The sequence below is a fragment of the Triturus cristatus genome, chromosome 10, assembly GCF_964204655.1.
Source record: "Triturus cristatus chromosome 10, aTriCri1.1, whole genome shotgun sequence".
Classification (NCBI taxonomy): domain Eukaryota; kingdom Metazoa; phylum Chordata; class Amphibia; order Caudata; family Salamandridae; genus Triturus; species Triturus cristatus.
Window position 1 is genome coordinate 1209739328 of NC_140593.1, and position 26736 is coordinate 1209766063.

General features: G+C 52.9%; 1 protein-coding gene across 1 annotated transcript in view; it reads left to right on the forward strand.

The window, feature by feature from the left end:
• Nucleotides 1–26736, forward strand: part of KCND1 (potassium voltage-gated channel subfamily D member 1) — a 793973-nt gene that overhangs the window by 693772 nt on the left and 73465 nt on the right. Inside the window, exon 3 of the mRNA XM_085630298.1 lies at nucleotides 3494–3656. Within this exon, the coding sequence (XP_085486424.1) occupies nucleotides 3494–3656 (163 nt within the window). The remainder of the gene's footprint in view (nucleotides 1–3493; nucleotides 3657–26736) is intronic.

Sequence of the window (26736 nt, forward strand, 5' to 3'; positions counted from 1 at the left end):
ATTTGTACAGTTTAAAATATAGAGATGATTTCAGTATTCTGTTTTCATTTTTATATATGGAAATTATTGGCAAGCAAAGGAAACACCTGTGCAAAAAGAGAATGTATCACTGCCCTTCCAAGCTATTCTGTCTGTACGCAGATGAAACAGTGTGAACGCGCTGCACGGGCGAGTTGTGCTGCTCTGTTGTTTTGTGGTTGGTGTACTGTAGTCAGACTATCACCCACCTCAAGTCCAAGCAGGAAGAGATCACTGCGAGAAATACCGACGATGGACCTGCGTGGAAAGCCACAAGAAGCAGAATGCAGAAGCGACACATAGAAGTGGATGCACTGGCACGGAGTGACTAAAAATGCAGTGGTGGCTCCTCCGCTAAGGCGGAGGAGCGTTGCCCCACTGCCATGAAGTAGCAAGAGAAAAGAAAACATTTTTTATTTTGTCCTCCTGCTGCGGCGGCAGCTTTACGAGAGGGGGCGGGCGGGGCTGCAGAGCAGGGAAGGAGTGGTAAGACAGTCCTAAGTGCGGAATGACTGTTTGGCCGGCCCTCACGGGCTGCCCAAAACAGTCATGCGCACTTTCCCTGTTCTTCATGCACGCTGCATTACAGCCTGCATGGAGAACATGCCCACCCCTCCAGCCCCAGGCTGAGTGCCACGGCATGGCGCTCAGACCAATCACAACGTTGCATTGCAGCATTGTGATTGGCTGCGGGGAGGGAGCCTGGCTATCTGCAATGGCGGAGGAGCGTCGCCCCGCTGCTTTACAGCAGTGCCAACTTTAGAAACATAAAATGATAACAACTTAGTTATCATTTTATGGTTCGCGTCCATCTGCGTTGCGGGAGGGCGGGTGGGTGGTGCTGCTCTGCCCTGGAAGCACGGGAGGAGTGGGTTATCCACTCCTAAGTGCGCAATGACTGTTTGGTCAGCCCTCTCGGGCCGCCAAAAACAGTCATGCGCACTTCCCTGTTCTCCATGTAGGCTGCAATACAGCCTGCAATCACAACGCTGCATTGCAGCATAGTGATTGGCTGCGGGGAGCGTGGGAACCCTGCTGTTTCCTGCTTCCTCACAATAAGCCAGGAAGAGGATGGGACACAGGCGAGGCGGCGGCGGCCGGCCAGCCTAGAGGTAAGTTTTTCCCGATTCTCCCCCCTCCCCTTCACCCCCACCCGCCCCACTGCTGCTTCTAGATAGCAGCTGCGACTGTTGAAATCACTGAAACTTTACGGCCACTTCATGGACGTATGAAACTGTGCAGTAGCTATTAGTAGTTCATGCATTTTGCAGTTTAGAAATGCTAAACGTGACAGAATATTGCACTCTGTTGAATATTTGATCTGGCAAAATTTTATGACAGTGGAGGAATTTAAAGCATCCAATAATTATCTGATGTGTTAAATACCTACCGACTTCTAATTCTGATCTGCGCGTGAAAAGGTGTTCACGCATGGGTCGGAATATACCAAGCACCTAGCAATCAGGGCTTTAGAGTTGGTACTGGTGGCTTAAAGAGGGCTAACAATACCTTTAGAGTATCGCTCCTCACCTCACGGCACTGGGCGCAGTGAGAGGAAGTGCCTGCCACACCTGGACTCCACCCCGCTAGGAGTGAGAAAGGAAAAAAAAGAATGATGTCATCTTCCCACACTCTATTAGTGTCACCTTCATCATCGGGTTCACCCTGGCACTTAAAGGTCAGGGTGGGCTCGACTGTATTTCAGGGAGCGCTTTTAAAAAAAGCACTTGAGGACGTAACTAGAAGATAAAAATCCCTTATCCACTCCAAGGAATCTCTTTATTAGCCGAGCGAATGGGGACAGTAAAAACAAAATTATGGAAGGGAATGCAGGATTTAATGGTTCTATTACACTTTCTCGGCCAACGTGTTTCAGCCCTACTCTGACTGGCCTAAAATGATCTGGTTATAGTAACAATGGGGTAACCCAGTATCCCTCAGAACCTGGGCAATCATATACAAAACTAACAATTGGTTCTGTCGGGTGTGGATTATTTCTTAAAACATTAGACCAGTCATTGGTTGATTCACATGGAAGACAAATTGTCATAAACAACACACATAGAGACCAAAAAGGGGGTATTCAAAAAGTTTTATAAATTACGTCATTTATAAATACCCACATTAAATTTGCATGGCTGTCACGACAAAAAGTAAACTGTAATTTGTGACAAAGTGACATGTGGTGCTCAGTGCTGTAGTGAGGGTGTGTAATATATACAAAGTGACTTGGGGCTGTCGTTAGGGTGGATTCAACTGTGGAACAACCCCCAAGTGACGCAGCTATTCGCCCGATTGATTGATCATATGTAGCATGCAATTAACAACTGCATGCCCTGGCAGGTTTATACGTGCCACTCTTGGTAAGACCCAAAGTTTAGGAACATATGACCTCCACGGTGGCCACAAGCCGTGTAGAGCTGGAGCCAAGCAGGTGCATGTGTGGGTAGGGACCCTTGATGAAGGTTTGACTACAGGGCCACCCCTTTGACCTCCTGCCCCCATGGCGTCATATACATAGGTATTGTTGGATCAGCTTCGGGAGGACGTATCCCCCCTACTCCTTTCTTAGGTTAGAAAGGATCTCTCCACCCTCCAGGACTAGTGAGTGTCTCCACACTCTGAGCTCCTTGTTTCCAGGCTTAGAGAGGGATGCTGAGACATCAGTTACAAGCACACAGACTTGAAGTTTCATCTCTTTGACAACAGCATCATCTGCGAACAACAACAAACATGGCCAGCCAATACCAATGGCAGCTTTGCTGACATGCTAACAGTCAGAAAAGTAACACTAAATTTCAATCCCTTGGCAAAGTTAATTTCTATTTGCGGCATTTGAGTCCACATTTGAGACACATTTCTTTGTGGGTATGACTGACTTAAAGCTGCTTTGGTAGCATGTTGATTAGCTCAAAATAATGTATGTTTGTATGTATATGATATATCTCAAGCGCGATCCTAGCCACAAGGCAACAGAGCTCTCTACATATGCGAAAAGGCAAGCTTAAACTCAGCAAATAGAGATAAAGGAGAGGATGCTGATTTGTGGATGGTTAATGTGCGGTGATGTAGTGTTTTTAAAGGGCTGAGTAGCTCTGTCCTAAACTGGAGCACCACATTGTTTCTGTGAATTTCAAGACCGGTCAGTTGTTGGTCAGTCAGGGAGACCCCTGGGGTCTGCAGAGTCTTTGAATGCCTCATGGTGTGAGTATCAGGTGTGGGTTAGAGCAGCGCTATCCTTGTTCTACGGTATACCATAGAACTAGAGGGAAGAACTTATGTGATATTGGCTATAACACAAAATGGAAACAGTTGTGTGATGTTTGATACTCTTATAAAAAAATGAAGCAGTTGTTTAATATTGGTGGAGAGGCAGAAGCACAGTGGCTATGTCTGGAGTGGACATGATGGTGTGGAAACAACTACGTCAGCTCAAGTTAGTAAACATCGCGTAATTTTGTCTCTCCTATCCTAGGTATGGGGACATGGTGCCCATGACCATCGCCGGAAAGATTTTTGGCTCCATATGCTCCTTGAGCGGAGTGCTGGTCATCGCCCTCCCCGTCCCCGTCATTGTGTCCAACTTCAGCCGGATTTATCACCAGAACCAGCGAGCAGACAAGCGGAGAGCCCAGCAGGTAAAGCGACAGGCATGCCAGGGATGAGCCGGGTATGGGGAGGTCACCACATCCAGCTTCTCATTTTTGTGCTTAAGCGTGGCCAGGGAACTTAGGGCCTGGTTTAGATCTTGGTGGACGGGTTACTCCATCACAACGGTCACGGATATCCCGTCCGCCGAAATATAAATCTCATACATCTGCCCAAATATAAATCCCATTACATCCAATGGGATTTATATTTCGGCGGATGGTGTATCCGTCACCGTTGTGATGGAGTAACCCGTCCACTGAGATCCAACACCTGCATCCTGTCACCCTTGTCGGTGGCCGGATATCGAGGTGTATGGGAACTCCATTTCTATTCCCGCCCCCATCACGTTGCCATATCTGTCTAAAATGTGTGTTGTTCTGGGCTGATACACGATACCACCCCCTGGTGACAACCTATCTTTACTGGGAGTGCAAAAAGCATAACACTAATGAATCTACTCATTCTAAAACAAACATCTACTCACAAGAGTTCAACCACCATTAGGGGGAGTCCCAACAACACAGCAGTCAATCGGTTGTCCTTAATCGTCTTAGACAATGCTTATGCCAACACTGCCCTAAACTGACCCATATCAAAAGCTCTACTCTGGATCTTACAATATGTTAGGGAAAATTGATTGTTGCTGAAAATCCAATACCTGTTGACAGCCCTGACCATTAGTTAATTCCGCTCTCATTGGTCCACTCACTCAACAAAACGTTTGGTCAATATAAAAAGAAATTAGCTAGGTTCAGCAACACCCAAAATATTGAGCTTAAAAATGTCACTGCTTTGGCTCTGAACAGTCTCCCTCATGTCAGTTCCAGCGATGATGTGAAGACCACCAAATTTTTATTTGGTACCTGCGCGGATGAGCCTTTTGATATCTTAGCCCCTCACAAATTGGATAGAGAATGACCCAACCCTTCCTCTACCTGGTTCTGGGTTTGAAGAAAGAAAATCCTTAAGTCGGATGAAGAACAAGTAGAAACTATTGTAATTCTTTCCAATTTGAACACTGTTAAACCATTTAATGGATCTAATCCTGGTGGAAATATTGCCAAAAGCTTATCCCTCTGGACCAAGGTAGTGAACCTGTCTTTAGCACAAGGCGTGTTTCAAAAGTACCTCCGAGTTGGCCAATTCTCTCCTCTTTTGAAGAAGCCTTTATCTGGACGAAATGATCTAAATTACATCCACCTTGTGTCAGGCCCGCCCTTCGAGGCTAAGGTTATAGAACGCTGGGCTCCAGTACAACTCACAATAATCAACATTGTTATCAATATTTTTAATGAAGATCAGTCATGGTTTCAGAAAGGGGTGCAGCGCCGACACAGCCGGCTAGCCTACTCCTAGTAGGAGACCATGCATTTCACATTCTGAATGTGATTGACAAGGGTGCACGCTATAAGATGAGACTCTCCAGGGGATTTGTAAATTTATTCCAGAACTGAACATTAGGGGCTTGATTTAGAATTTAGGAGACAGACACTCTTCACAAACATGACGAGTATCCATCCTCCACGCCTTATTATAAGTGCACTAGGCATATGGAATATCCGTCATGTTTGTAACAGAGCACCCGTCCGCCAAACTCTAAACCAGGCCCGAGGGGTTCGTTTAAGTCCTCGGTGCTTTAAAAAATTGACTATAGTTACTCACTTGTGCAGGACTTCCTTAATCTCCCACGAAAGCGGTATTATATGATGTGGCACGTTTTAACAGAGCATAAAAAAATCTTACCATAAAATTAAAAACCAGAGCAATGCACGAAATGGCGTATACTGCTCACAAGACCCTACACACCTTAATCTCTCGATGCGTAGGCCTCAAACTAAAAGCATCCGGTGGCTCTAGATCCCTTCAGAGTATGGTAATGCTTACTTTAGAAACACCCAGTTTTCAAAAGGAGTCCACAATGGTGCAAACTTTCTGACACAACTAGAGTATGGACTCCTCGCCCACGAGTCTATGCACTCCGCCTCGATGGCTACATTCAAGAAAGGGCTGAAACGTCTTGCTTTCCAAATAAACTTTGCGCAGTAAGTTAGTACCGTTACCCTTCATTATATACCCTTGCACATCTACTTCTACCTACAATGTAATACCTCCACCCTACACATACCCTAGCTCGTCTTCCCCTGCTTGTACCCCTGCACATCCACTTCTACCTACAATGCAATATCTCTACCTCCGCTTATACCCTTGTACGTCTACTTATCCCTAACCTTTAATACGCCTACCACTACTTATACACTGGTGCTTCCTCCGTGTACCGCTATTTTGATCTACACTTTAATACCTATGCTACCTATACCCTGGCATTCCGACCCATGCATATATCATACTACCTCTAGCTCTTATTATACGCCAGTTCTCTTACCCTAGTATCTCTACTCCCTCCCTGTACCCTAGGGTAGAAAATAACTCCGCTGTGCTGTGTGGGCGATGGGCCGAGGCCTTGATGTGAGCTCTGGTGAGCTCTCACAGGGCTCCGATACTCTGACGTCTAAAAAGTGACCCTTTTGCTGCCAAAATTCCCCGCCTCAGCTTCAGTGGCTTGGCTGAAGCAACTAGGCCTTCCTGCGAGAACTGCATGTGGTCCATGCGCATCCGCAGGACAGACCGGACTCTGGGTGAAGCGGACACAGGAGCAGGTGGTGTTGTATGGGGCGACCAGGGCGATTAAGAGATGGCCAGGTTAGATGGAGGGGAAGAGGAAATGAAGGGAACAAGAGAGGTGAGGAACTAAGAAAGAGAAGCAGAGAGTGTTAAGAACTGGGCAAGTACAATGGTTGCAGTGGAAAAAATAGGTGGGAAAGATGAGGAAAGAGTTAGGCAGGAGGGTTGAAGTGTTGGAAGAGCTGGGACAGTTGTGCAAAATGGATTGTAAAAACGGTCGCCCGGGCAGATTCTGGAGAGCTAGAGTACGGTACAAGGGGGGTGGGGCAACGGTGTGACAGGAGCAGCGAGTTAAATAAGACGAACATGAGTTGAATAAGAGGTAACAAACTCCAGACCCTGTGGGGTGCAGGGAGAACCGGGCAGTTGCACATGGGATGCGCGTTCCCTCTTCTGACTCTCAGATCTGGTTACTGGGCCTACGCTGGTTACACGGGCTCTTTAACTCACCAGTGGTAGCGGAGGCCGAGCGTAACTCAGGGGAGACGGTGCGAAGCTTGGTCCCAGAATCAGTGTCATTTCACTGCTCAGAGAGACTGATACAAAGTTACTTTAAAATGTAGCACAAAGACAGAAAGCTTCGAAGTGTAACACTAGAACACAAGGCACCTGTGATGCAACAGACACTAGGTCCCTTTGGGTAGCTGAGATGGTGGGGTGGCTTGTCTAGTGGTAGCACAACCTGCTGGCACCGGACAGTGGACGTGGCCAGTAATGCAGCTCCTCGTGGTCAGGATTCCTTGGTATATCAGAGGAATCTTGAACATCGCGAGCGGGGGCTCCAGAATCGAAACCCTGATCCCATCCTGGACTCTACCAGTCCAGTCGTTGCACAGTTCTCCTGGCTTCCTGGGGTGCCGGGGACTAATTCCACCTCACCTTTAGAGTTCAGGGTCAGCCTCTCACAATCTACCTGTTGCAGTACAGATGTCCCCCCAAGTAGAGGCTCTCCTGCCTCTACGGGGTCCCTGGCTCAGCTGAAGCAGCTGAGGGCAGCAGACAACCAGCCTTTAAAAGACAACCCACAAGCCACCGGGGCAGAGCGCGCCCTATTGTCAAACACACGATGGATGACAAGGCAAGCTTTGAATAAGAAGCAAACAGATAACAATGACGCCAACGCATGGCAAGCAGTGGGCGGGCTTTAAGCCCACTAGAAGTTCTTAGTAGGCTGACCATAGGTTTTTGCAAGCCTGCAGCTAGCTCTATCTGGGAGGCTGGCCCTAAGACGGAGTGTGCACCTGAACAGGAAGGATGGACAGATGAGGGCGGGGCAGACTGGGGAGAAACATGGACGAATAAGATCGGACAGCAGAGGACGTCTATGAAAGAGGGTGACTTGGACAGGAGGATCAGGGCAGTTTGGAGGGAGAGGATGAATGTAGTGTCAGCCCATTCTGTAGACACCAGACGTTTCAGCTGGACTAACCACACATAAAATGCTACAATGGTAAAAACAAAATGCTACAATGGTACAATGATACAATAAATCATTTTCCAAAGTACAAAAGAAAATCCTTTTTCGGAGGACATTGAAAAAAACTTTCAAGGATTAAAGAGACTGAATTGATGCGAATTGTATTCACAGACAGAGCCACGTTTGCATTTGGAACAGCAGCAGTGCGGAAACTGCGAAGGCACTTATCGCCGCCAGACACTCATTCCTCCGGGGCCCCACTGGTCTCAGAGATTGAAAGGGGGCCCGGGGCCCTCAGTACAAAGCCTGAGTGAAAACCGAGGCAGTAATTCAGTCCAGGGAGTTACCAGAACCGCGGAGCCCGGTCAGGACCGGTGCAGCGTTTCTGAACCATTACGACTGAGTTTCACGCCGCAAATGCGGAGGGGGCGCGGGGCGGGAGTCAGGGGAGGCGAGTTCACTCCATGGGGTTTTCATTCATTCTGTGCAGATCTCTCCTTATTGGACACGTTTCTCGTCACGGGGAAACGGATCAGGAGAACAATCCACAGCTGCCAGCTTTACCGTAAATCTCGTAATGCGGCCTCAAGGGAAAACTCTGGCTCCTGACACAATCGGGATTATCGTGAGGGTCTGAGACTGGAGAATGAGATGGGGGAGGGGGAGAGGGGAGAACTCGAGATGTGTGGAGAATACAGACCCATAACAGAGAACTGACATGGAGGTCGACTGGAAGAAGAGGTGGGGACATGGGAGAGTTACCGAGGAGGAAAGGAAACAGAAGAAGGGAAGAAAGAAGGGCCTAGGCGAGAGGTGGAGAACAGGAAACGGCGGCGTCCATGTCCTCTCCTTTTCTGTCAACATGGAGTGCCCTCCGTCTCCGCAGTGAGCTCACTCAATGTGGCCTCCTTCGCTAGTGTAACCACACTCACTGTGGCCTCGGTTTCTAGTGTAACCACACTCACTGTGGACCTCCGTTTGTGGTGTAACCACACTCACTGTGGGACCCTGTCTCTAGTGTAACCACACTCACTGCAGCCTCAGTCTCTAGTGTAACCACACTCACTGCAGCCTCAGTCTCTAGTGTAACCACACTCACTGTGGCCCCAGTGTCTAGTGTAACCACACTCACTGTGGCCTCCGTCTCTAGTGTAACCACACTCACTGTGGCCCCAGTGTCTGGTGTAACCACACTCACTGTGTCCTCCATCTGTGGTGTAACCACACTTACTGAGGCCTCCGTCTGTGGTGTAACCACACTCACTATGAGCCCCTCTCTCCAGGGTAACCACACGCACTGCAGCCTCAGTGTCTGGTGTAACCACACTCACTGAGGCCTCCGTCTGTGGTGTAACCACACTCACTGTGGGCCCCTGTCTCTAGTGTAACCACACTCACTGCAGCCTCAGTCTCTAGTGTAACCACACTCACTGTGGCCCCAGTGTCTGGTGTAACCACACTCACTGTGTCCTCCGTCTGTGGTGTAACCACACTTACTGAGGCCTCCGTCTGTGGTGTAACCACACTCACTATGAGCCCCTCTCTCCAGGGTAACCACACGCACTGCAGCCTCAGTGTCTGGTGTAACCACACTCACTGAGGCCTCCGTCTGTGGTGTAACCACACTCACTGTGGGCCCCTGTCTCTAGTGTAACCACACTCACTGCAGCCTCAGTCTCTAGTGTAACCACACTCACTGTGGCCCCAGTGTCTGGTGTAACCACACTCACTGTGTCCACCGTCTGTGGTGTAACCACACTCACTGAGGCCTCCATCTGTGGTGTAACCACACTCACTGTGGGCCCCTGTCTCTAGTGTAACCACACTTACTGCAGCCTCAGTCTCTAGTGTAACCACACTTACTGCAGCCTCAGTCTCTAGTGTAACCACACTTACTGCAGCCTCAGTCTCTAGTGTAACCACACTTACTGCAGCCTCAGTCTCTGGTGTAACCACACTCACTGTGGCCCCAGTGTCTGGTGTAACCACACTCACTGTGTCCTCCGTCTGTGGTGTAACCACACTCACTGAGGCCTCCGTCTGTGGTGTAACCACACTCACTATGAGCCCCTGTCTCTAGTGTAACCACACTCACTGTGGCCCCAGTCTCTGGTGTAACCCCACTCACTGTGGCCCCAGTGTCTGGTGTAACCACACTCACTGTGGCCCCAGTGTCTGGTGTAACCACACTCACTGTGTCCTCCTTCTGTGGTATAACCACACTCACTGTGGGTCCCTGTCTCTAGTGTAACCACACTCACTGTGGCCCCAGTGTCTGGTGTAACCACAATCACAGTGACCTCCATCTCTGGTGTAACCACATTCACTGTGTCCTCCATCTGTGGTGTAACCACATTTCCTGCAGCCTCAGTCTCTAGTGTAACCACACTCACTGCAGCCTCAGTCTCTAGTGTAACCACACTCACTGCAGCCTCAGTCTCTAGTGTAACCACACTCACTGTGGCCCCAGTGTCTGGTGTAACCACACTCGCTGTGTCCTCTGTCTGTGGAGTAACCACACTCACTGAGGCATCCATCTGTGGTGTAACCACACTCACTGTGGGTCCCTGTCTCTAGTGTAACCACACTCACTGTGGCCCCAGTGTCTGGTGTAACCACTCTCACAGTGACCTCCATCTCTGGTGTAACCACACTCACTGTGTCCTCCGTCTGTGGTGTAACCACATTTCCTGCAGCCTCAGTCTCTAGTGTAACCACACTCACTGCAGCCTCAGTCTCTAGTGTAACCACACTCACAGTGACCTCCATCTCTGGTGTAACCACACTCACTGTGTCCTCCGTCTGTGGTGTAACCACATTTCCTGCAGCCTCAGTCTCTAGTGTAACCACACTCACTGCAGCCTCAGTCTCTAGTGTAACCACACTCACTGTGGCCCCAGTGTCTGGTGTAACCACACTCACTGTGGCCCCAGTGTCTGGTGTAACCACACTCACTGTGTCCTCCGTCTGTGGTGTAACCACACTCACTTTGGCCCCAGTGTCTAGTGTAACCCACTCACTGTGGCCTCCGTCTCTAGTGTAACCACACTCACTGTGGCCCCAGTGTCTGGTGTAACCACACTCACTGTGTCCTCCATCTGTGGTGTAACCACACTTACTGAGGCCTCCGTCTGTGGTGTAACCACACTCACTATGAGCCCCTCTCTCCAGGGTAACCACACGCACTGCAGCCTCAGTGTCTGGTGTAACCACACTCACTGAGGCCTCCGTCTGTGGTGTAACCACACTCACTGTGGGCCCCTGTCTCTAGTGTAACCACACTCACTGCAGCCTCAGTCTCTAGTGTAACCACACTCACTGTGGCCCCAGTGTCTGGTGTAACCACACTCACTGTGTCCTCCGTCTGTGGTGTAACCACACTCACTGAGGCCTCCATCTGTGGTGTAACCACACTCACTGTGGGCCCCTGTCTCTAGTGTAACCACACTTACTGCAGCCTCAGTCTCTAGTGTAACCACACTTACTGCAGCCTCAGTCTCTAGTGTAGCCACACTTACTGCAGCCTCAGTCTCTAGTGTAACCACACTTACTGCAGCCTCAGTCTCTGGTGTAACCACACTCACTGTGGCCCCAGTGTCTGGTGTAACCACACTCACTGTGTCCTCCGTCTGTGGTGTAACCACACTCACTGAGGCCTCCGTCTGTGGTGTAACCACACTCACTATGAGCCCCTGTCTCTAGTGTAACCACACTCACTGTGGCCCCAGTCTCTGGTGTAACCCCACTCACTGTGGCCCCAGTGTCTGGTGTAACCACACTCACTGTGGCCCCAGTGTCTGGTGTAACCACACTCACTGTGTCCTCCTTCTGTGGTGTAACCACACTCACTGTGGGTCCCTGTCTCTAGTGTAACCACACTCACTGTGGCCCCAGTGTCTGGTGTAACCACACTCACAGTGATCTCCATCTCTGGTGTAACCACACTCACTGTGTCCTCCATCTGTGGTGTAACCACATTTCCTGCAGCCTCAGTCTCTAGTGTAACCACACTCACTGCAGCCTCAGTCTCTAGTGTAACCACACTCACTGCAGCCTCAGTCTCTAGTGTAACCACACTCACTGTGGCCCCAGTGTCTGGTGTAACCACACTCGCTGTGTCCTCTGTCTGTGGAGTAACCACACTCACTGAGGCCTCCATCTGTGGTGTAACCACACTCACTGTGGGTCCCTGTCTCTAGTGTAACCACACTCACTGTGGCCCCAGTGTCTGGTGTAACCACTCTCACAGTGACCTCCATCTCTGGTGTAACCACACTCACTGTGTCCTCCGTCTGTGGTGTAACCACATTTCCTGCAGCCTCAGTCTCTAGTGTAACCACACTCACTGCAGCCTCAGTCTCTAGTGTAACCACACTCACAGTGACCTCCATCTCTGGTGTAACCACACTCACTGTGTCCTCCGTCTGTGGTGTAACCACATTTCCTGCAGCCTCAGTCTCTAGTGTAACCACACTCACTGCAGCCTCAGTCTCTAGTGTAACCACACTCACTGTGGCCCCAGTGTCTGGTGTAACCACACTCACTGTGGCCCCAGTGTCTGGTGTAACCACACTCACTGTGTCCTCCGTCTGTGGTGTAACCACACTCACTGAGGCCTCCGTCTGTGGTGTAACCACACTCACTGTGGGTCCCTGTCTCTAGTGTAACCACACTCACTGTGGCCCCAGTGTCTGGTGTAACCACACTCACAGTGACCTCCATCTCTGGTGTAACCACACTCACTGTGTCCTCCGTCTGTGGTGTAACCACATTTCCTGCAGCCTCAGTCTCTAGTGTAACCACACTCACTGCAGCCTCAGTCTCTAGTGTAACCACACTCACTGTGGCCCCAGGGTCGGGTGTAACCACAGTCACTGTGTCCTCCCTCTGTGGTGTATCCACACTCACTGAGGCCTCTGTCTTTGGTGTAAGCACACTCACTGTGGGCCCCTGTCTCTAGTGTAACCACACACACTGTGGCCCCAGTGTCTGGTGTAACCACACTCACAGTGACCTCCATCTCTGGTCGAACCACACTCACTGTGTCCTCAGTCTGTGGTGTAACCACATTCCCTGCAGCCTCAGGCTCTAGTGTAACCACACTCACTGAGGCCTCCATCTCTAGTGTAACCACACTCATTGTGGCCTCTGTCTCTAGTGTAACCACACTCACTGAGGCCTCTGTCTCTAGTGTAACCACACTCACTGAGGCCTCCGTCTGTGGTGTGCCAACAACTCCCGGGTCAATCACACGCCTTGGGCCAATAACACGCCGCAGAACACGGACTGATTAAGGCTTCACTCCGTTGTTTTTGACTCTTGTGATAATTGTCCATACAACGCCCTTGGGACGGTCCTTCCTTTTCATGCCCCTGCCAACACGTTCTATCGTAATTTTGGGGCTTCTCGACCATCTGTGCAGGTCTTGGATTCTACCACTACGGTCCCGCGTAATCTTACGTGCTCGCACTTACTTTGTCCTGATGATGATCTTGACTTACTAAGATCGAAACGCCGTCGACCACAATTTCAAAGTTCTCTTAACATTGTCTAAACCAATTGGGTTCTCTTGACCTGTTTCTCAATGCGATGAAATGTTTTTACTGTCACTAAGCACTTCACTTCACGCACCCTCACTTTTGTATGTGTGAGCACTGTATATACAATATACACTTTCTTAAAATGCAAAAATAGTAGGAATGGAAGCGACTCCATTTTATGATGTTAAATAAAATGTGATGCCCTCCTCCACTCCCCTGTGTCCTTGCATACGTTTCAAATTTGGATCTAATTAAGTTCTACATATCACCAATACTATTGAATTATTTATTTAAATCAATAACTGTAGCTCCGCTACATGAGGATCTCTGACATCACCAGACCATTGTCCTTTTGAACTATCAGTCTCTAGTGTAACCACACTCACTGTGGCCCCAGTGTCTGGTGTTGCCACACTCACTGTGACCTCCGTCTGTGGTGTAACCACACTCACTGAGGCCTCCGTCTGTGGTGTAACCACACTCACTGTGGGCCCTGTCTCTAGTGTAACCACACTCACTGCAGCCTCAGTCTCTAGTGTAACCACACTCACTGTGGCCACAGTGTCTAGTGTAACCACACTCACTGTGACCTCCATCTCTGGTGTAACCACACTCACTGTGACCTCCGTCTGTGGTGTAACCACATTCCCTGCAGCCTCGGTCTCTAGTGTAACCACACTCACTGTGGCCTCAGTCTCTAGTGTAACCACACTCACTGAGGCCTCCATCTCTAGTGTAACCCACTCACTGTGGCCTCCATCTCTAGTGTAACCACACTCACTGAGACCTCCATCTCTAGTATAACCACACTCACTGATGCCTCCGTCTCTAGTATAACCACACTCACTGAGGCCTCCATCTCTAGTGTAACCACACTTACTGTGACCTCCGTCTCTAGTGTAACCACACTCACTGAAGCCACCGTCTCTAGTGTAACCGCACTCACTGTGGCCTTTGTCTTTAGTGTAACCACACTCACTGAGGCCTCCATCTCTTGTGTAACCACACTCTCTGTGACCCTCCATCTCTGGTGTAACCACATTCACTGTGTCCTCTGTCTCTAGTGTAACCACACTCACTGAGGCCTCCGTCTCTAGTATAACCACACTCCCTGTGGACCTCCGTCTCTGGTGTAACCAAACTCACTGAGGCATCCATCTCTACTGTGAGCTCAATCACTGAGGCCTCCATCTCTGGTGTAACCACACTCACGGTGGCCCTCCATCTCTGGTGTAACCACACTCACTGTGATACCCATCTCTACTGTGAGCTCACTCACTGAGGCCTCTGTCTCTGGTGTAACCACACTCACTGTGGCCCTCCATATCTGGTGTAACCACACTCACTGTGGCCTCCATCTCTAGTGTAACCACGCTCACTAAGGCCTCTGTCTCTGGAGTAAAACCACTCACTGCGGCCTCTGTCTCTGGTGTAACCACACTCACTGTGACCTCCATCTCTGGTGTAACCACACTCACTGAGGCCTCCGTCTGTTGTGTAACCACACTCACTGGGGCCTCTGTCTCTAGTGTAATCACACTCACTGTGGCCCTCGGTCTCTGGTGTAACTGCACTCACTGTGGGCTTCCGTCTCTGCTCTGAGCTCACTCTCTGTGGCCCTCCATCTCTGGTGTAACCACACTCACCGGGGCCCTCTGTGTCTTGTGCAACCACACTCAAGGTGGCCCTCCATCTCTGGTGTAACCACACTCACTGTGGGCTTTGTCTCTGGTGCAACCACACTCCCTGTGGCCTCTGTCTCTGGTGTGTTGGACTTGGCCCTTCTGGCAGGTTCACCCCTGGACTTTTTGGCTTTTTATTGGTGACTGGGTATGGTGATTGTTTGGTCTCTGCGCACTTTCCCTGTGTCCCAGGGTAAAGTGCGTGCGTGCTCTGAGTGCATGTGGTGAGATAGGCCTGCCCTCCCATAGGAATGCATGGGGAATGTATGTGTCCCTAGTAGTTCCTGATGCGTGGGGTGTGCAGGCCCGAGTTTGGTATGTGCGGACTCGTGGGAGTGAATGCTGCGCGATGATGTGTGCGGCGTGCATGTACCTAGTGTGGAAGTGCCACTTCTAGAAGTGGGCACTTCTGTGTGCAGTGTGTCTGTCGCGTGATTGGCTGGTCGTGTCATGTGACGGGCTAGGGATTCCCCAGTGTCAGGATGAGTCACCCAGTGGTGAATGGGGAGATCAGCAGCTAGATGGGTGGGAGGAGTCCACCTGGGTCCTGAATAGGACAGGGTTTTCCAAACACAATGCTGGCCCCGCCCCCTGTGGTGCGACTGACGACCCTAGCCCTTCCAGTGAATAGAGTGAGGGGCTGAGCACATCAAGGGTGCTCCCCAACCAGCTGCGACTGGTTTTCCCCCTCACCCTGACCCCAGAACAAAGGGTTTGCATGTATAAAAATGGGGCTGTGTCCCCACAGAAACTGTTCTCTGCCAGGATCCTACCTGAGGGGGGCTGCTGCTGCTGCTGGACCAGAGGACCGCCACTTGGACTACCTCCCTGCCTGGAGGCCCAGTGAGCTGGCTCTGGGTCCAGCCTTGCCCCCACCCCTGCCTTGCTGTGTGCAGGGGAGACTTTTTGCTGGACTTTGTTATTATCCTGCTTAAAGCGCGGGGAGCGCTTTATTTGTCCCTAAAGCACTGGGAGCGCTTGATTTGTGGGACCTAGCGCCTGGGAGCGCTTTTTGGCAACCTTTGAGGGGTAGCGCTTCTGTTTCCCTGCAGCCTGGGGCTGCGCGCATTTTGAAAAGGGGATTCCCCCGCTTTTGGTGCTTATTTATAACGGGTGCCCACCCCGCGTTCTGGTAGCCTCTGGTGCCTTTAATTTATAGCGGGTGCCCACCCCGCTTATCTCCTCCTCTTTGACGTTCATACGAAGGCGGGAGCCCACCCCGCACTTCGGTGTAAGGAGAAGATCACCGCCGCGGCCGGGCTCGAAGGAAGTCAGGCAGGCCGGGGGCGGGACGCCGGGACAACCGGAAGTAGGAGGGCGGGAGCCTACCCCGCCTCCTTCCGAAAGACTCGCGGTTGTTTTCTGGGCCCCGGAGCAGGCAGGAGCCGACCCTGCGCCCCGGTGCCCTCACCCGAGCAGAGAAGAGGACGGGAGCAGCGCCGCCGGAGGGGAACAGGAAGCCTCCCGCCGCGTCCAGAGACCGCCTCGTTGCTCCGGTGAGTGAGGGGAGGGTGCCCGGGGCCGCCTGTTCTGTTACGGAGCGCTGGTGCGCTCCAACGGGGCTCGCACTAACTAACGAGCCTGCAACGCCCCCCCCCCCCAGTTATCGCAGAGCCAGCAAGGTTCAGGGGGCCATCTGTGGGAGTAGAGCCTGCGAGGCTCACGAGTCCCCCGTGTGGGACTTCAACGACGGGGAGCCTTGGTCAGTTTGGAGCCGCGCTCGGCTCTACAACGTGTCTGGGAGGCATTTCCTGACCAGCGGAGCGGCCCCGGAAGGCAGCGGGCCGCTCCCACGGACACGGGGGCATTCTTGCTACAGAGCCCACGAGGCTCCAACGTTGGCCCCCATTGTACAATTTAGAGCGTTGCACGCTCCCAACGACCGGGGGAATTTTGATAGAGTCTGTGAGACTCCAACAAGGGGCACATTGTTTCTTGAGCCACGGAGGCTCTAGGGGGGCATTCCTAGTTGTTTGAGCCCACGAGGCGCCTCCATTGTCGGAGGACACCCCGAGCCCAGAGAGGGCTCAGGAGGCACGCCGGTGCCAGGTTCCTTTCCCCCAGCTGCCCAGCACTTAGTGGGCAGCTGCCACGTTTAGGTTGTGCCCCGGTACACTTTGGCTGGCGCAGCTTGCGCAGCCTTGCCCCTGACATTGGGACACAGGGCGTCCTTGCCCCTTCAAGGCCAGTTGGCCCAGGGACTGCCACAGATAGTGGCTAATGTGAGTTTTTGCGCCATTGTACCTTTCCTGCACCTCTGAATGTGTTTATGCGTCATGTGCTTTGCTTTACACCGCTGAATGTATTTTATGCATCGTGTGTTTAGTTGCTTAGACCCCTACAGGTATACTTACCTGATGCTAGTGTGATGACGCTGAGGTCATTATTGCGCCAGTAGTTACTGGTTGGGTGCTACATGTTCTATTTTAGTGCTACAGTGATTGTAAGTGCTATGGTCTAAAGTATTATTCCTATTTCTAAAAAGTGCTAATTCCTGACAGTGGTCCATGTGGCCCTGTCCCCTGTATATATAATCCCTTGTAAATTCGGCCCGTGCCTGTTGGCACATTGTAGAGTGTGTGTTTTTATCTAAAGTGTTGTGTATAATACAAAGGTTATTTTTATAGAATACCTTGTGTGGAGTTTCCTTTGTGGTGGGCCTTGGGTGTTGTTGCTGGGTGCGCGCGCAAACGCTTTACACATCGCCTCAGGGATAAGCCTGTCTGCTCGTGCCAAGCTACCAAGGGGGTGAGCAGGGGTTATCTTTGGCGTGTAACTCCCCAGCCCTGACTAGAGTGGTGGTTTCTGCCTGGCTTTGGCGCAAGCCTCAGCCAACCAGAAATCCCATTTCTAACATTGGTGATCAGCGGTGGGATTTGGACTTGCGTTTGCGCTGTACCGCAGCGGCAACTGGCCGCACTACAAAACTCTGCATTTAGATAAATCACATGGTATAGGGATTATTGTTCTAAGATTGTTTTTAATTGTCATTTCTTTGGAAATGTGGTTTTGTGCACTGTGAGTTAGGTGTCCCTAGCTCGGGAGGGTAGATCATCCCCCTAAGTGCATTGTGTTTCTGGATTCACCAGAGGGTGGGATCCAGTGGTGGCAGCGTAATAGTGTCCTGTACATTTGTCCCCCGCCCTGCGCCCAGAGTTGGTACCTGTGTCACGTGGTGGTCAGGTTGAGGAATCAGGGGTGGTAGAAACTGCCTTACCAGTCCGAGGGGAGGGTTGTGTGTGTGGATGAATGGTGTGTGGCACTAGGCAAGTGAGTGTGAGTTCTCTGGGTTAGAGAGCTTGCTGAATCTTTTTGTGAATTGTGTGCTCCTGTGTGAAACTCAGACCCCTAGGTTCCCTGTATAATTGTTACCATAACGTCCGCCAGAATGGAGCCTGCTTGTGATCCCTATGAGCTAGCTTGGCGCCAGAGGCAGGAGTTAGAAAGGTACTGTACAGAGGAAGAGTCAGAAGAGGAGGTAGAGGATGACAATACCTGGACGCCAGTAGAGAGTGAGGACCCCATAGGTAGGGCGTCCCTTGCTGGGTCCAGCGTAGGAGGCAGCGCCTCATCCCTTTCCCTGTCCCCAGAGGAGTGGGAAGATAGGAGGAAAGAAAGGGAGCACCAGCTGGCGTTAGAGAAGCTCAGGTTAGAGCATGCTCAGGCTATGGCGCAGCTGGAGGCCAGGAAGCAACAGCGAGAGACTGAGTGGGTCTTGGCGCGGGAGAGGGTAGAGGAGGCTGAGAGGGCCTCCACCAGAGGCAAAGTAGCTCTGGAGGGTAGACTATCCCCTGCGCGCAGTTTTAATTTTCTGGGCTCCCCAGGGAGGGTTGAGTCCAGTGGTAGTAGCGATGTAGATTCCAGTGTAGGAAATCCCAGTCCCAGTTCCCCCAGTCTGGTACCTGTTCCCCAGGAGGAGGAGTTAAGGTTGAAATTCAGGGGCAGTAGGAAACTGTCTCACCAGACTTGGGAGGAGTTTGTGGATGGATGTGAGGATGCAATGTTTGATTGGATTTCCACAGCAAGTGATTTTGACATACTGTGTAATCTGGTTCTCAAAGAACACCTGCTCAGTTGTTGTGTGCCAGGGTTGCGCCAACACCTGTTGGGGTGTGGATTGTCTGAGCCCCTTGAGCTTGCGGAAGAAGCAGAGCGCTGGGAAAGGGCTAGAGGTTCTCTAGAGTCATTAGGGAGTGACTCCAAAAGTAGTGGGTCAGGTATCTTCCAGCCCAGCGTGGTGGAAGAGGCTCAGTGTAGCCCAGCTAGGTCCCAGGATAGCGAGGAGGGTGTAGGGGCTCACTGCCTGGCTCAGTGGAGCAGGAGTGAGAGGGTGACCGAGGGTCCCCGGACGTACGAAACCCTGCCTCAGGACTTGGATGGTTCCATGAGGGAACACCAAGTCGGGGACCTAGGCTGTCCTGTTAGCCCATTTGAGGGAGATCTCCTGGTGAGTAGAGGACCTGGAGCACCTGTAACCAGGGCTCCTGTGGTTCTAGAGTCTGGCAGTACCGCTCCGGTAGGGAGGGTACAGGAGTCCAGTGTGAGGAGTGATTGGGGGATGAGTTTCCCAGTGGAAGAGCCTGTGGGTCAGGGACTACCCAGTTGGGCTAGGATCCCGTGTAGTGACCAGGGTGGCACCACTTCTGTTCTGGGGGATCTCCGCGCACTGTCAGGTGGACAGGGGACGGGAGATCAGCGCCAGACAGACAGTCGCTCGACATATGTGTCCTTTGATAGCCTCAGGGGGATGGAGTGGAAATCCCCAGAAGTCCTGGAGTGCCAGGCAATTATTCCACCAAAGGTTCTAGGCCGGAGGTTGGAAGGCCAGGTTCGGGATCAGCCTGACCTGAGGGGTGGGACGTCTGTAACCAGCGTCCCGACCAGTTCTTCTTCCAGAGGTACCGCCCCAGTTGGTAGGGAGCAGGGCTCTGGAAGGGGGTGCAGAGGGTGGGAGAGCCCACCTCTGCCCCCGGTACAACCTGAGGGGTTAAACCCTGGGTTGGGATGGCGTTCTAGGTGTACCCCTCGCCAGAGGAGGAGGAACCCTAGGAGAAGAGGTAGGGGGAGGAGAGCCTTCCCTGAGACTCCTGGTCCGCCTGAGGGTGTAGACCCTAGGCTGGAGAACCAGTGGCAGTCTAGTCCTGTCTTTCAGAGAGGAAGAGTGGAGAATGGCCGCTATGTGCCAGGGGTTACTACCCCCCACTCTGTGGTTAGGCAAAGACCAGTGGCACCTGGGTGGCCTAGGGCCTGGTCTTGGCCGCGGACAGCTTGGGAGTACCAGTGGGGTAGCCCAGTTGGTCCAGACAGTGGTGTTAAAAAGAATTCCATGGGTTCACCGTGGCGTAGAACCGGAGGGTGTCCATGCAGTTGCGGGCCCGCGTCCGTGTTCTATCGCCCCAAGCAGGGAAGTCCATCACGGTGGTGATTGGTCTGCCCTGCGTTTTGGCTGGAAGGGGGTTGTGTTGGACTTGGCCCTTCTGGCAGGTTCACCCCTGGACTTTTTGGCTTTTTATTGGTGACTGGGTATGGTGATTGTTTGGTCTCTGCGCACTTTCCCTGTGTCCCAGGGTAAAGTGCGTGCGTGCTCTGAGTGCATGTGGTGAGATAGGCCTGCCCTCCCATAGGAATGCATGGGGAATGTATGTGTCCCTAGTAGTTCCTGATGCGTGGGGTGTGCAGGCCCGAGTTTGGTATGTGCGGACTCGTGGGAGTGAATGCTGCGCGATGATGTGTGCGGCGTGCATGTACCTAGTGTGGAAGTGCCACTTCTAGAAGTGGGCACTTCTGTGTGCAGTGTGTCTGTCGCGTGATTGGCTGGTCGTGTCATGTGACGGGCTAGGGATTCCCCAGTGTCAGGATGAGTCACCCAGTGGTGAATGGGGAGATCAGCAGCTAGATGGGTGGGAGGAGTCCACCTGGGTCCTGAATAGGACAGGGTTTTCCAAACACAATGCTGGCCCCGCCCCCTGTGGTGCGACTGACGACCCTAGCCCTTCCAGTGAATAGAGTGAGGGGCTGAGCACATCAAGGGTGCTCCCCAACCAGCTGCGACTGGTTTTCCCCCTCACCCTGACCCCAGAACAAAGGGTTTGCATGTATAAAAATGGGGCTGTGTCCCCACAGAAACTGTTCTCTGCCAGGATCCTACCTGAGGGGGGCTGCTGCTGGACCAGAGGACCGCCACTTGGACTACCTCCCTGCCTGGAGGCCCAGTGAGCTGGCTCTGGGTCCAGCCTTGCCCCCACCCCTGCCTTGCTGTGTGCAGGGGAGACTTTTTGCTGGACTTTGTTATTATCCTGCTTAAAGCGCGGGGAGCGCTTTATTTGTCCCTAAAGCACTGGGAGCGCTTGATTTGTGGGACCTAGCGCCTGGGAGCGCTTTTTGGCAACCTTTGAGGGGTAGCGCTTCTGTTTCCCTGCAGCCTGGGGCTGCGCGCATTTTGAAAAGGGGATTCCCCCGCTTTTGGTGCTTATTTATAACGGGTGCCCACCCCGCGTTCTGGTAGCCTCTGGTGCCTTTAATTTATAGCGGGTGCCCACCCCGCTTATCTCCTCCTCTTTGACGTTCATACGAAGGCGGGAGCCCACCCCGCACTTCGGTGTAAGGAGAAGATCACCGCCGCGGCCGGGCTCGAAGGAAGTCAGGCAGGCCGGGGGCGGGACGCCGGGACAACCGGAAGTAGGAGGGCGGGAGCCTACCCCGCCTCCTTCCGAAAGACTCGCGGTTGTTTTCTGGGCCCCGGAGCAGGCAGGAGCCGACCCTGCGCCCCGGTGCCCTCACCCGAGCAGAGAAGAGGACGGGAGCAGCGCCGCCGGAGGGGAACAGGAAGCCTCCCGCCGCGTCCAGAGACCGCCTCGTTGCTCCGGTGAGTGAGGGGAGGGTGCCCGGGGCCGCCTGTTCTGTTACGGAGCGCTGGTGCGCTCCAACGGGGCTCGCACTAACTAACGAGCCTGCAACGCCCCCCCCCAGTTATCGCAGAGCCAGCAAGGTTCAGGGGGCCATCTGTGGGAGTAGAGCCTGCGAGGCTCACGAGTCCCCCGTGTGGGACTTCAACGACGGGGAGCCTTGGTCAGTTTGGAGCCGCGCTCGGCTCTACAACGTGTCTGGGAGGCATTTCCTGACCAGCGGAGCGGCCCCGGAAGGCAGCGGGCCGCTCCCACGGACACGGGGGCATTCTTGCTACAGAGCCCACGAGGCTCCAACGTTGGCCCCCATTGTACAATTTAGAGCGTTGCACGCTCCCAACGACCGGGGGAATTTTGATAGAGTCTGTGAGACTCCAACAAGGGGCACATTGTTTCTTGAGCCACGGAGGCTCTAGGGGGGCATTCCTAGTTGTTTGAGCCCACGAGGCGCCTCCATTGTCGGAGGACACCCCGAGCCCAGAGAGGGCTCAGGAGGCACGCCGGTGCCAGGTTCCTTTCCCCCAGCTGCCCAGCACTTAGTGGGCAGCTGCCACGTTTAGGTTGTGCCCCGGTACACTTTGGCTGGCGCAGCTTGCGCAGCCTTGCCCCTGACATTGGGACACAGGGCGTCCTTGCCCCTTCAAGGCCAGTTGGCCCAGGGACTGCCACAGATAGTGGCTAATGTGAGTTTTTGCGCCATTGTACCTTTCCTGCACCTCTGAATGTGTTTATGCGTCATGTGCTTTGCTTTACACCGCTGAATGTATTTTATGCATCGTGTGTTTAGTTGCTTAGACCCCTACAGGTATACTTACCTGATGCTAGTGTGATGACGCTGAGGTCATTATTGCGCCAGTAGTTACTGGTTGGGTGCTACATGTTCTATTTTAGTGCTACAGTGATTGTAAGTGCTATGGTCTAAAGTATTATTCCTATTTCTAAAAAGTGCTAATTCCTGACAGTGGTCCATGTGGCCCTGTCCCCTGTATATATAATCCCTTGTAAATTCGGCCCGTGCCTGTTGGCACATTGTAGAGTGTGTGTTTTTATCTAAAGTGTTGTGTATAATACAAAGGTTATTTTTATAGAATACCTTGTGTGGAGTTTCCTTTGTGGTGGGCCTTGGGTGTTGTTGCTGGGTGCGCGCGCAAACGCTTTACACATCGCCTCAGGGATAAGCCTGTCTGCTCGTGCCAAGCTACCAAGGGGGTGAGCAGGGGTTATCTTTGGCGTGTAACTCCCCAGCCCTGACTAGAGTGGTGGTTTCTGCCTGGCTTTGGCGCAAGCCTCAGCCAACCAGAAATCCCATTTCTAACATGGTGCAACCACAGTCACTGTGGCCTCTATCTCTGGTCTAACTACACTCACTGTGGCCTCTATCTCTGGTGTAACCACACTCACTGTGGCCTCTGAATCTGGTGTAACAACACTCACTGTGGCCTCTGAATCTGGTGTAACAACACTCACTGTGGCCTCTGTCTCTGGTGCAACCACACTCACTGTGGCCTCTGTCTCTGGTGCAACAATGCTCACTGTGGCCTCTATCTCTGGTGTAACAACACTCACTGTGGCCTCTGTCTCTGGTGTAACTACACTCACTGTGGCCTCTGTCTCTGGTGCAACCACGCTCACTGTGGCCTCTATCTCTGGTGTAACAACACTCTCTGTGGCCTCTGTCTCTGGTGCAACCACGCTCACTGTGGCCCTCTATCTCCGCTGTAAGATCACTCACTGTCTCTCTGTCTCCCCTGTGCGTTTAATCACTGTGGCCCTCCATCTCTGCTCTGAGCTCACTCACTGTGGCCCCCCATTTTCACCATGAGACTCAGGGCAGGTGCTAAGCATGGGCAGTATGGGCAGCTGCCCAGGGCCTCGCTCTCATCCCTCCAGCATGGGGCCTGCACCAGTGCAACACCCCACCAAACCTCTTGTGCCCCGGCCGATCCAATTGAAGAAAGGTGTCTGTTTGCAATTGGGCTTTGTTAGAAATGGGATTTCTGGTTGGCTAAGGTTTGCGCCAAAGCCAGGCAGAAACCACCACTCTAGTCAGGGCTGGGGAGTTACACGCCAAAGATAACCCCTGCTCACCCCCTTGGTAGCTTGGCACGAGCAGTCAGGCTTATCCCGGAGGCAATGTGTAAAGCGTTTGCGCGCGCACCCAGCAACAACACCCAAGGCCCACCACAAAAGAAACTCCACACAAGGTATTATATAAAAATAGCCTTTGTATTATACCAAAACACATTAGATACTATTCACAAAATTTACACTGTGCCAACTGGCACTGGGCAGAATTTTACAAGGGATTATATGTACAGGGGACAGGGCCACATGGACCACTGTCAGGAATTAGCACTTTTAGAACTTAGTACTTAGCACATAGGAATAACACTTCTAGGACATAGCACATACAATCACTGCAGCACCAATTAGAGCATGTAGCGCACCACCAGTAACCACTGGTAACAGGTAAGTACCACCTACGCAACCCTAACCACCGTAGGAGAATATCACGCAGGGAACCCTGAACACATCAGCACCACCTACACTAGGAAAAACCCTCTCCTACGCATAGGCACAGCTAGAAATAAACACAGCACAAAGGCATTGCGCAGGCGCAAAAGTACATGTGTAAAAATCACCAGGTACCCTAGGGGAGGGCACAACACAGCAAAACTGTCCCCAGGCCAACCTGGCCTATCAGGGGCTCAAACGCCCTTTGTCCAGCAGTGTCAGGGCAAGGCTGCGCAGGCTGCGCAAGCCAAAGCGTAAAGGCCACAACCTAAACGTTGCAGCTGCCCACTAAGTGCTGGGCAGCTGAAGAAATGCTGGGGCACCACTGTGCCTTCTCAAAACCATATACCACACTCACGTGGAGCCTCTCTGGGCTCTAACAACAAGAAATGCCCCCTAGAGCCTTGGTGGCTCAAGAACAATGTGCCGCCGTCGTTGGAGTCCCTCTGGACTCTAAGCAAATGTGGGGGCCAACGTTGGAGCGGCCCGCTGCCTTCCGGGGCCGCTCTTATTACCAGGCAAATGCCCCTCTAAACAACGTGGGAGCCCTCCAGGCTCTGACCTAATATTGGCCCCGTAACGTTGGAGCCTCGCTCGGGCTCTAGAACAAATGTCTCTCCCCTCACACGCTGCCGCTGCCCACTGTCAGGTGGGGCAGCGGGAAGGAGGACCGAGCACGGCGCCCGCAGTGCCCGGACGCTGCTAAGGGGGGGGGCGGCACCGAGAAATGTGCCCCGTCACACCCCCAGCCACCCAACAGCTGAGCCCAACTCACCGGGGCAAAGGCGCAGGTCCCGGGCACCGGCAGCGCTACGGTGGAGTCCCGCTCTGGGACTCAGGAATTCTCCGAACGCCGGCACCACTCCCTGGATCACGCTGGCTTCCTCCGGGCGACGCGGGGCTCTCCTTCACCGACGGTGGCGGGGTAGGCTCCCGTCCTCTGTCCGGACTCCAGGCTTACTCTCCTCTTCCTGGTCTCCGTCACAGGAGCGCGGGGTGGGCTCCCGTCCGCTTCCTGTTTAGACCACACCCACGTCCCTCAAGGATTGCCTGACTTCCTGGTTTTCCCCGGCCGCGGCGGTGGTTCTCCGGCCGTAAGTGGGGTAGGCTCCCTCGTAACAAGAAATATACGGCGGGGTGAGCACCCGCCGTGAGATAACAACAGAAAAGCGGGGTGGGCACCCGCGACCAGCACCACAATGCGGGGTGGGCACCTGCGTTAACACGGCAACAGCGGGGGAATCCCTACGTCGGGGTTCCCTCGTGAGAGATCGCAGCTCAGCGCTGCTGGCCACAAATGAAGGCGCTCCTTAGTCCAGGCAAGGCGCTTCTCCCCCAAGGAAAGAAGGGCAAGTAAAGCGCTTCTTCTTGGCGCTAAGTTCAGGGAAGGTCTTCAGAGCAGGGGGGCAAAGACTGGGCCCAGGGGCCAGATCACAGGGCCCTCCAGCAGGGAGGCAGTCCCCAGTGGCGGTCTCTCCTGGCGCCCAGCAGCAGCAGGCCCCCCTCAAATTAGGATCAGCAAGAGAACAACTTCTGTGGGGACACAGCCCCATTTTTATACACCTTTTACCTGTGTTCTTGGTTCAGGGTGAGGGTGAAAACCAGTCGCAGCTGGTTGGGGAGCACCCTTGATGTGCTCAGCCCCTCACTCCATTCCCTGGCAGGGCTAGGGTCATCAGTCATACCACAGGGGGCGGAGCCAGCATTGTGTGGGGAAATCCCAGCCCTATTCACAGGACCCAGGTGCACCACTCCCTCACATCACACATGCTGATCTCAACACTCACCACCGGGGCAGACCCATCCAGACTCCTGGAGCCAGGCTCACCAGCCAGCTCCAGCCAATCACGTGTCAGCACCTTTACAGCACACGCACAGCCATGTCTAGAAGTGGCATTTCCACACTAGACACATACATGCTGCATAAATCATTGTGCAGCATTCAATCACACGAGTCCGCACATACCCGACTCGGCCCTGCACACCCCACGTATCAGGAACTACCAGGGACACATACATTCCCCATGCATTCCAATGGGAGGGCAGGCCTATCTCACCACATGCACTCAGAGTGCGCACGCACTTTACTCTGGGACACAGGAAAAGTGCGCAGAAACCAAAAATCACTACCACCATGTCACCAGTAAAAGCAAAAAGTTTAGGGGTGAACCTGCCAGAAGGGCCAAGTCCAACAGGCTTACAGAAGGGGGCTCGTCCCCAGGCCTCTTGGGGATGGTGTGGGGAGGCCTAGGGGAGGGGGACACTATCTTGTGCCAGTTGCAAGGGGACGCATTTTGCAGGTGTGTCCTGCAAGTAGGCCTCCTGCC